The sequence below is a fragment of the Rattus norvegicus genome, chromosome 19, assembly GCF_021556685.1.
Source record: "Rattus norvegicus strain SHRSP/BbbUtx chromosome 19, alternate assembly SHRSP_T2T, whole genome shotgun sequence".
Lineage (NCBI taxonomy): Eukaryota > Metazoa > Chordata > Mammalia > Rodentia > Muridae > Rattus > Rattus norvegicus.
In genome coordinates, this window is record NC_141552.1 from 48106170 (window position 1) to 48117085 (window position 10916).

Sequence of the window (10916 nt, forward strand, 5' to 3'; positions counted from 1 at the left end):
AGACCAGTCCCAATGGATACACAATGCCCTCTTCTGGCTTCCAGAGGTACTGCATGCATGTGGTACGCAGACATAAAGATAGAACACACACACACACACACACACACACACACACACACTAATACGGTTTTAATTAATTAATTTTTAAAAGCTAGAAATAAGGAATAGAAATATGGCTCATATATTAAGAGCTCTGGCTTCTGTCCTAGAGGACCTAGGTTCAATTCCCAGCACCCACATGGTAACTCCATTTCCAGAAGATCCAATACCCTCATCTAGCCTCTGTAGGCACCACAAGCATGAGAGCTGGCAAAACACCCATACACATAAAATCAAATTTAAATCTAATGTTTAAAATAGTTTTGGGGCTGGGGATTTAGCTCAGTGGTAGAGCGCTTACCTAGGAAGCGCAAGGCCCTGGGTTCGGTCCCCAGCTCCGAAAAAAAAAAAATAGTTTTAAATCTAAGAGCAGGCCGTGTGGCACACACTTTTAATCTTAGCACTCACTTGGGCAGAAGAAGCAGGCGGATCTCTGTGAGGTCAAGCCTCAGACCAGTCAAGGATACATCATGACATGATCCAGCTATACCACTCATGTGCACATTCCCAAAGAATTCTATGTCTGACTACAGAGATGCACGCTCACTGCTGCTCTGCTCACAGTACCCCGAAAGTGGAAACAGACTACATTTTCCCCAGGTGATGAATGGATCATGAACATGTGGCTTGCGTACTTAGAGAAATACAATTCGGCTGAAGGAAAAATGAAATTATAAAATTCTCAAGTAAATGTATAGAGCTAGAAATAATTAATTTGAGAGAGATAACTCAAAGACAGATAAATTACATGTCACCTCTTACTTGGCTAGCTTTGAATCTTTAGACACATTTAAATTAGAGCAGTCACATTAAACTGGGAAGTAGTAGGGGACCATGTGGGAAGATGCCAAGGGGGAAAAGAGAACACAGATGGTATAAAGGAGGAGAGGGGCAGTCTCGCTGATCCCGGCCCACAGCTCACTGCTCCAAAACCCCTTGGGAGAGAGAGTTCGCCGCCCGGACAGGTGGGCACTCCTGAGACTGCAGACCAGGAGAGACCACCAATACTGCCCACCCCTGCCCACATCCCTGGCCCAAGAGGAAACTGTATACGGCCTCTGGGAACCGGAAGATAGGGGCGCTGGAATGGCAGACCCGCCCCCCCCCAGTCCAGACACCGCCCAGACCTGAAGGGAATTGGTCAACAGTTCTCTGCACCCAAATCCTGTGGGAGGGAGAGCTAAACCTTCAGAGAGGCAGACACGCCTGAGAAGCCAGAAGAGACTACACTCTGCCCACATTTCTGACTCCAGAGGAAAATACCTAACGCCATCTGGGACCCTGGTGCACGGGGACTCCGGCAAAAGGCGGTGCAGACCCTCCTGGTTGCTGCCCTCACCTAGAGCTCAAAAGCAGCCCCCAACGAGCAACTTGAGCCGCGGGACCACAGGTAAGACCAACTTTTCTGCTCCAAGTAACCTTGAACTCATTTTGTAGCCCAGCATGACCTTGAACTTCTTTACTGTCGGAGGCAGGATTGCTCTCCTCCACGCTCCTGCAGGAGCTTCCTTTCTTGACCTCATCTGATCTTGCTGATTAGGTGGAGGGAAACTTCTAGAAGAAAGTATAAGAAGAGGAAGAAACCACAGTAGCAGATGATCTTAGTTTTGCTGAAGAGAAAAGAGAAGATGGGGCAAAGAACAGTTTGGGAAGTATGGCATAGTTTTGTTGGTGCTAGGGATTGACCCCGAGGCCTCACCCATGTGAGACAAGCCTGTTACCACTGAGCTATAGCCCCAGATCTGAACAGGATGCTGCTTAGATGAGGGTTTGCAGCTGGTGGGAAAGGACAGTAGAAGTTGGAGGTGCAGATAATCCAGGGAAGATAGAAGGGGACTTGGGGCTGGTGTCCATGGACAGATTGCAAATGTAGGCTAGGATGAGGCAAACAGGAATGATAGTGTAAGAAATTCTGTAAGAATTCTGTGAGAAACAACACACTTGTTTACTAACGCTAATTTTGATTATTTGACCTTGAGCAAGGGTGCCTCGAAATTTTCTGCTCAAACATGGAGGAGCCTGCCTGTACAACATTCAAGATGTGAATGGAATAGGAACATGGGAGAAGAGTCTGGCTGATAGGCAGTTCAGCCACTGCAATTGTAAGAGTGCAGCACCACACCAGGCAAGAGCTGGGAATCATCCACAGGGGTGGGGTGGGGGGAGGGGCAGGTGTTAAATCTACTGGACTCTCCAGAAGGTCCTGTACTGGGAGCAGGCAGAGCACAGCATACTTAATTCCATAGCTGGTCACCATCCAATCGGGACAGACCAGGTTAATTTTCACAAGATAAGAGTCACTATAAGGTCAAGTCCTCTCCAGCTTTCCACAGCTTCTTCCATAGTTGGTTATGACAAATATGGGGACAACGGTACGAGCTGGGTCCAGTGTCCTACTCTGGGTGATCTATCTGTTCCTGGTATTTCCTACCACAGTCACTGGTAAGATATACTTCCTGAACCTGTGAAGTGGGGGCTTCTGACTCTGTAGGAAACCTGAGAAAAGGGGAAGGGGGCAGGAGTGAGGCAGTAAGAGTGAACAGCCTTCTCTGAGAAGGTACCCAATATAGAAGAATGCAAACACAGTATATCCTGACTGAGCAGGGTCCTTACTATCTGTATGATCTATGGAAGAAGGGGTATTTATTTACTTTCTAGAGACTGAACCAGACCCTTAACATACAAACCACTGAGTTATATCCTCAGTCTTACCTTCCTGTTTTAACTGGACACATGGCTTATTTTAATCAGTCATAGTAAAATCAACAAGCGTGTCATAAACCAACCCTGCTTACAGATCACTGAAAAACTGGGGGTACAAATCACCCCTATGAGACCATACAGGGGAGCCACGAAATGACAATATAAATAATGGGAAACTGGGTGAGACGACTTCTTCTTCTTCTTCTTCTTCTTCTTCTTCTTCTTCTTCTTCTTCTTCTTCTTCTTCTTCTTCTTCTTCCTTTCTCTTCTTTTTTCCTCCTCCTCCCTTTTCTCCTTCTCCTCTTCCTCCTCCTTCTTCTCCTTCTTCTTCTTCTTCTTGCTTTCACAAGTAGGCAAGAATAAGCAATGCAGTCTAAGCAGATTTAAAATAACCAGACTTCAGATGTCAAAGCACCTTGACACAGAAAGTAACAAGGGTGACTATCACACCTCATTTAACATGTAAGTGAGGTTCAAACTGGCAGCAGGTTTGATTCAATCTAGAGATTGTGGCACAAGGTAAGGAAGAGGAAGTCAGGGACAATTGTGGAGAGAGGAGATGTGTGCTAGTCACACACTTGTAATTCCAGCACTGAGCAGGTAGAGGCAGGAGGATCAAGGATCAGGAATTAAAGTCCAGCCTCCTCTACCTAGCACTTTCAAGACCAGACTGAACCTATCTCAAAAACAAACAAATAATAATCATGAAGGTAACCACTTGCTGGAGAGCTCAGCCAGGATGCTGGACAGAAAGTATTCAGAATAGAACCCCACAAATAGACACTGGAGAAGCCAGTCTTCCTTCATTCTAAAAGTTCATCTTTGCATCCATCCCCTCGTAGAGGCTTGTAAACTCACCCAATGACCCCTCTCTCCTGATCTCAGGACCCAAAGTCCCTCAGCCTGAAATGGATACCCCTTGGGTCATGTTCAAGGCCAGCAGGTAGGTGTGAAGAATACAGAGCACGTGGTAAATGTCTTCCTGAGCATTCCCTTTGCTCAGGCACCACTAGGATGCTTCAGTTCTCGGTTCCACTCCCACACAGCCCTGGGAAGGTGTGAGAGTTGCCAGCACCAATCTCCCAATGTGAGTACCCCTGCAGGAGGTGGGCAAGTGGGCAGGGTGGTGGCAATCTCTGGATACCAGGGTGTGTGGAACTGATGGCTAAACCCAGGATTTCCCCTTGGCTGCAGGTGTCTGCAGGATGTAGAGAGAATGAACAGCAGCAGATTCACCCCCAACGAAAAGCACCTAATCTTCCCTATTTCTGAGGACTGCCTGATCCTCAGCTGAGATCACTGCAGGGACCAAAAGGCTGGTATGTAGTCCAGAAGACTCCATCCAACTCTACCATGCCAAATGACCTTCTCCATTCCTGTTTTCTAAACACTCCAGAAGTCTTTAAAATACCCTGGGCTACAAGGTGGAAGGGTAAAGCCAGAAGTGGAGCCACGAATTCAGAGCCATTTTTATAGGTCATGGTATGGATCCATGGGGAATCTCTGGAAGTTGGCTCCGCCACCGCTCAGGACGGATCAGCCCTGGCTGCCTATGGGGGTGTGGTAGTCGTCACTGTCCAGTATCACCTTAGGATCTTTGGCTTCCTCAGGTGAGATGGCCAGCCTGGAAAGGACATCGCAGACCTGAGGAAGGTCTTCTCATGAGGACCTAAGGGTAGAGGAGTTGGGGAAGTCGCTCAGACAGTAAAGTTTGCTAGCCATACACACACACACACACACACACACACACACACACACACACACACGAGAGAGAGAGAGAGAGAGAGAGAGAGAGAGAGAGAGAGAGAGAGAGGGAGGGGGAGAGGATGGATGGAGGGAGTGAGGGGGAGGAAGGGAGGAAAGGAGAGGAGAGGGGGAGGGAGTATATCCCCACTCTCCGTGATAGAATGGGGCCCAACCAAAAACCAAACCTAAATATTGAACTTGAGCAAAGGGTGTTAGTCTCTGGGCTGGGACTAGACTCCTAGCAGGAGATGGGGGACAAAGAGCAACAAACTCTTAACCATCTAAGGAGCCAACTCGGACTGGTTGTCCTGCTACATCTGCCCACATCACATACTGGGCAAACAGGTGCCACTGGTGACTCACAGCCAAGCCAGGGCTGGGAAGCAGAAAAGTGTCCCATGTCCTGGTGACTGACTCAGAGCAAAAGAGCAGAGTGTAGGGGGAAAAGAATGTCTTGGAAGCTATCTTAAGCTAATCAGTGCCTCTCCCTGCCCCTAGCACTGGGGATAAGCACATGCCAAGCAACAGGGGGTTCCTGGATGTGGTGGCTGCTCTGTGCTGGATCCAGGGGAACATAGCCCCCTTTGGGGGTGAACCCAACTGTGTCACTGTCTTCGGTAATTCTGCTGGTGGCTCTATCGTCTCATCCCTGGTGAGTTACTACAGAGAAGTGGCAGTCATGGTTATATCTGAGAGGGCATCTATGGTCCCAGACCTCCTAGCTCCTCTGCCTTCTAACATCTGTCCTCTCTGCTCTCCCCTGTCTCCAATGTTTGCTGGGCTCTCCCACAGAGCCATATCCCAGAGTGGGGTTATCACCACCAGGATGATGAAAGAGATGAACACATAGCCTTAAGCTCGGGTCTGCCTTTCCTTCACCTTCTTATCCTAAGTAGGTCTCCACATGCCACCCTGTGCTAACCATTGGATCAGGTGTGGAGAGGAGGGAGTAACCACTAGGGAGTCACTGATAAGCTCAGAGACAAATGACTAGTGCAATCCAGGAGGAAGGCAGTCAGACATGGCTTTCTCAAGGAGGACACCCCTGAGTGGGTTTTCTCTAGTCTTTCCCTTCCCTGTCAGACATGGCCATGTATGGTATTATAAGTTCCTCAAACTATTCCTGAACTAGAAAAGGCCATAGTTCTCAGACAGATGAAGAGGACACAGGAAAGGAATAAGCCTCTTGGGTTGGTAGCAGGTCTCTCCAGCTAGTCTTGGACCCAGACAGTGGCATCACAGCTCAATCAATGTTCTTCTGACTGTCCCCAGAACTTTGCCAATTCTGTGGCCTGTAGTTCTGGATCCCCAGCTGAGCTGGTACAGTGTTTGCTGCAGAAGGAAGAAAAGGATCTTATACAGGTATGTCTCCTGTTGGGGGATGACGACAGTGGCTCAGAACCATCCTGTTTAGTTCCTATGGAATCGATAGACTTGTGTCTTACTCTTTCCTGCAGAAAAATGTGAACGTTTCCTATATCATTAATGACTCCTTCCCACAAAGGCCAGAGAAGATCCTCACAGATCGGCAACTCCCCACTGTGCCCTACCTCCTGGGAGTCACCAACCATGAGTTTGGCTGGCTCATACTCAGGGTGAGTGAACTTTGGCACCTGTGCTCTTCAAGACCCTGCCCAGGTGGCCTTCTCTCTACCATCACCACAGCAGCCATGGCCTGAGCACTCTGGTCATTCCCATTTTGGGAGGTGTGAAAGCCAAAGATCAAAGCCATTAAGCCTCATTTTCACCAAGCCAATGTTTCTGTGTTGAAGATCCAGCTTTTGCCAAGGTGTCTTCCAGGAATTGCTAACCCGTACTTCATTCTTGGTGGTGCTTAGTTAGTAGAAACTGCTCTAAGCAACTGGGGAGGGTGACCCTGTGCCTGAGAGGCTAAGACGCCCAGGTTTCAGGCAGCACTAAGTCCCTGGAGATCGATGTCTTCTAATCCAGTATGGGTACGCAGAGCCCATAAAAGTGGCTCCTCTGTGCTGTATTCTTGGGCACCTTGCTTCATCCACTATTTTCACTTATCTACCCATCTTCAGAGAAACTTTTCTCTCCCTCCCACGATGCTGAAGACCAAACAGAGGTCCTCCTGAATGCCAGCCAAGTACTCTGCCCCCAGGCCTGCCCCTGAGCCCATCACTTGTTTTCAATGTGGTTCTTCACTTTGTAGTTTGAGCTACTGCTCATAAGGGCCCCTCGAGTTCACAGTGATGTCGTACTGTCAGAAAAGAAACAAGAACAAAAGAAAGAAACAAAGAAACAAAAAACAAAAAGAAAGAAACTTCTTGTTTCCACATTCCCCGGTTTAAAATCAGTCCACCATAAGAATCAGCTTTTCTGCACCAGGACTTGGACATACATGCACTCAGTCTCACGATAATCCTAGAGGGCAGGTCATTGTTGTTTATCATTGAAACTGAGGCACAAGAAGTTCAAGTAACTTTCATGAACCCAGTAAGTGGTAGACCTTGCATTGAATTCAAGGACTCAGACATCAGGTGCTATTAAAGTTGCATCGCCTGAGCCAGGCACCGAATGCTCCTGTGGTCCACTCAGGTAGCAGAGGTAGGAAAATCTCAAGTCTGAGACCAGCCTGAACTATCCCATGAGCTCTTATCTCAAAAACAAAAGGACTTGTAACATATAAAGTCAACACTTGAATCGATTTCCTGAAGTCTTTGTTTGTAGTCTAGCTACCTTAAAATTCACTGTGTAGCCCAGACTGGCTTCAAACTTGAGGCCATCCTCCCACCTTAAGTGCTGGGATTACATGAACCAACATGTGATGCTTTTATCTAGAGCCTGTGAGGTTCTGAAATGAACCCTGGGGGACCTGAGCTCCATCCCCAGCACATTTGTAAAAAAGCCAGGTGCAGTGCTGGATGCCTATAATCACAGTGACTCCTGGAGCTCACTATTCATCCAGTCTAGCCAAACTGACCAGCTCCAGGTTCTGTAAGAGACCTAGCTCACAAAATAATGTGGCAAGAGATTGAAAAAAAACAACCAGTATCAACTTCTGACCTACATATACACATGTGCACAAAACATGACACATACATGTGCACACAAACACACATATGCACACAAACACATATATACACAGATACAAAAGAAGAAATATATTGAATAAATATTATCCTCCTTGGTGGCACTGCTAATAGCCTCTGACAGTTTTCAACACCACTGCCCTAGGCAACCTCTATTCTCAGCAATCAGAAGTCTCTCCATTGTGGATTTGACTACCCGTGGCTCTATCCTCTATCACAGGTTTGTGGACACTGGCCTAGGAACGTCCTCCTGCTCAAGCCTGAGGGTGAAGAACAGTGACTGAGCTATACTATCCCCACAGATCTGGAATATCCTGGATAAGTTGGAACATTTGAGCCCGGAGGACCTATTAGATATTTCAAGGCCTTTCTTGGCCCTTATGGTAAGGCCAGGAGGGAGGCTGGGCACCTAGGATAGCAGTCTTTGATCCACTCCCAACACAGCTTACTGGTCACTAAATCTCCTGGCCCAAGTCTTAATTCCATGAAAACTAAAGAGACCAGGAGTGGTGACTCCGGATTATCATCCCAGCATTCGAGAAGCTGAGGAGGGGAAATTACAGATCCCAGCCCTGCTCACTTGTGCAGTTCCCCTAATCCCTCCGAGCCCACATCAAGTGGAGATGATGCTTCCTGCTCACCTGAGATCTCCTAGAGAGACAGGACACTGCATACGAAGAGCTGCCCAGATACCCAGGCAGCACCGGTGTCTGCTCTCTTCTTTGGAAACCGTGGAACCTCTCTGTCATACAACGTCATTGCTGCTCTCTGGAATTGTGTGGCGCCCCCACTCAGTGCTTCTTCCTGGTTAATTCCCATCTAGCACCTGCTTCCTGAACCACACTCTGTGCTGCAGACTTCACATAGGCTTCCAAACATCCTAGGAGGCAGACACTGACTTGCACTGCAATTCAAACAATGGCCACGGGGCTACTCTGAGCTTATCCTACCTTGATAAGACCTATTAATAAAACATCCAGGGAGGCAGGGAGATGGATGGCTACCCCTCCCCCCAAGCGTGAACCCCAGGATGTGAAAGAATCTGTAGTGGAGGGAGGGGGGATCTGTGGGAGGTCTGTCAAAGCTGTGTGGTCTGACCTCTCTCACTCCAGGAAGTGCCCCCTGAGATCATGCCCACTGTCATAGATCAATACCTAGACAATGGCTCAGATGAATCAGCTACAAAGTATGCCTTCCAGGAATTGCTGGGTGATATCACACTCATCATTCCTATCTTGAACTTCTCAAAATACCTTCAAGGTAGGTCAGCCCTTTGCTGCCTGCCCTGCCTTCCCTGTACCATCACGGGTGACGTAGCTACCGATAGGTACAGAGTCCCTGTGATGCCTTACATCCCACACACTTCAGCCACCTTCAAGCCCTTCTTTCCTTGGAATGTAGCGGGTGGTACCTTGGGCAGAATACTGTGTGGGTGAAACAAAAGTTGAGAGAGCTAAAGTGACATAAGAGGTCAAGCAGTAGAGCCCATTACTAACTTGTTCTCCGAGATTTATTCCACTGGTGGTGGGCAATTCAGTACTACTCCTGGGAGAAGTCTTGCTTCCCCCGAGGCTGATACTGTATCATAACAGGCCCAAATTCTTAACCTTGTGGCTTCAGGCAAGATGCAGAGGCCCTCCCTGGGCCTCACGTTCATCGTTTATAAAGTGGGAACATAGGGAATGTTAATCTAAAGCAGTGGTGTGACCACTGCTAGCCTGTGTGACCATTTAATACAGCTCTTCATGGTGTGGTGACCCTCCTTTTCCCAAAATATCATAAAATTATTTGGTTGCTACTTCACAACTATAATTTTGCTATTGTTATGCATTGTGATGTAAATATCTGATATGCACAATCTATGATATGTGACCCAAAGGTGTCTTGGCCCACAGTTTGGGAACTGCTGTTCTAAAGATCATCCTGAGTGTGAAACAAACAATACAGCACACAGAGCTGTGTTCAGTCAGGCCAGGTGTGGTGACTTTCATCCCAGCTCCTAGGAAGTAGAGACAGTTGGATCAGGAGTTCAAGGCCATCTTTGGCTATATACTAGGTTCGAGGACTGCCTCGGCTATATGAGATTTTGCCTTTAAAGCAACAACATCCACCAAGCAATCTCAGCAATGCTTGCCCCGCATCTCCAGTCTGTACCATTCTTATGATGACAATTTATGCCATTACCAACTTGTGCTGCTGATGGCTTGATTGAACTGTGGGCACCTAACATGAATCCTGCCTTCTCTGTAGATGCTGGGTGCCCTGTTCTCTTGTATGAGTTCCAGAATACACCCAATTCTTTTGCGAAGTTCAAGTCAGCCTGGGTGAAGGCTGAACATGCATCTGAGAATTCCTTTGTTTTTGGAGGTCCTTTCCTCATTGAAGAGAGCTCCCTCCTGGGTAAGGACAGACAGACATCTCATCACTAGGCTACCACGCTCCAATAGGTCTTTTGGGAACAGAGGTCTCCAGTCAGTTTTAGGGACCATTGGGCATGGTCCAAGCCTCACATGACACCAGCCTTCCCAGAGGCCACAGAGGAAGAGAAGCAGCTGAGCCTAACCATGATAGCCCAGTGGAGCCAGTCGCACACAGGGTAAGTAGGTTACACGGGCCTATCGGCATTACCCAGAGCCTAGATCAGCCTTTGGTTCTCCTTCATTCCTTCCAGGAACCCCAATGGCAAGGAGCTACCTCCTTGGCCCCAATTAAACCAGTTAGAACAATACTTGGAGGTTGGTCTAGAACCACAGACTGGGGTGAAGCTAAAGAAGGGTCGGCTACAGTTCTGGACAGAGACACTGCCCAGAAAAATTCAAGAATGGCACCGGCAGCAGAGGAGAAGGAATCTGGAGGAGCTCTGAAGTCAGACCTACCTGGACCTTCCTGACTGGGGCCAACCCAAGAATAGCAGAGTCCCAGCAGGGCAACTGCAACTTCTTTCTTTTTCTTCCCAAAGACCAGTATGGTAGACTACTGAATGTTACCACCATGGTTCCTACTTCCAGGTCCTTGTACAAGCTCCTGATTCTTCCTAAACCCTTGCTGTATGATAAAGTCCAGCACATTAATCAAACTCTTCTGAGGATCTACCCTCCTGAGAAACCTCTGCCTTCCCTAAGTTGCATGCACCCATTAGAACCCAATCTATCACGAGCTCACACTGTCCACATCTGAGTCTATGTCCCTCCCAGAGAATGTCCCTGAAAAATGAAAATAAACAACCACAGCAAGATTAGGCAGAACCTAGAGGCAAGAAGTGACAGGCAGAATCTATGACTCATGGGTCTGTGGAGTCTAGATTTGAACCCA

The 10916-nt window shown here is 47.9% G+C and overlaps 1 protein-coding gene across 1 annotated transcript; it reads left to right on the forward strand.

Moving 5' to 3' along the window:
• Positions 1 to 2412: 2412 nt before the first annotated feature.
• Positions 2413 to 10529, forward strand: Ces3a (carboxylesterase 3a). Its single transcript, XM_087596661.1, is given in 17 exon segments — positions 2413 to 2541; positions 3688 to 3720; positions 3723 to 3815; positions 3818 to 3841; positions 3844 to 3889; positions 3997 to 4092; positions 4094 to 4121; positions 4279 to 4412; positions 5047 to 5202; positions 5308 to 5410; positions 5821 to 5910; positions 6006 to 6143; positions 7907 to 7987; positions 8717 to 8864; positions 9855 to 10004; positions 10125 to 10200; positions 10276 to 10529. Coding segments are annotated over 17 exon segments (1680 nt in total). The 5' UTR covers positions 2413 to 2450; the 3' UTR covers positions 10469 to 10529.
• Positions 10530 to 10916: the final 387 nt, after the last annotated feature.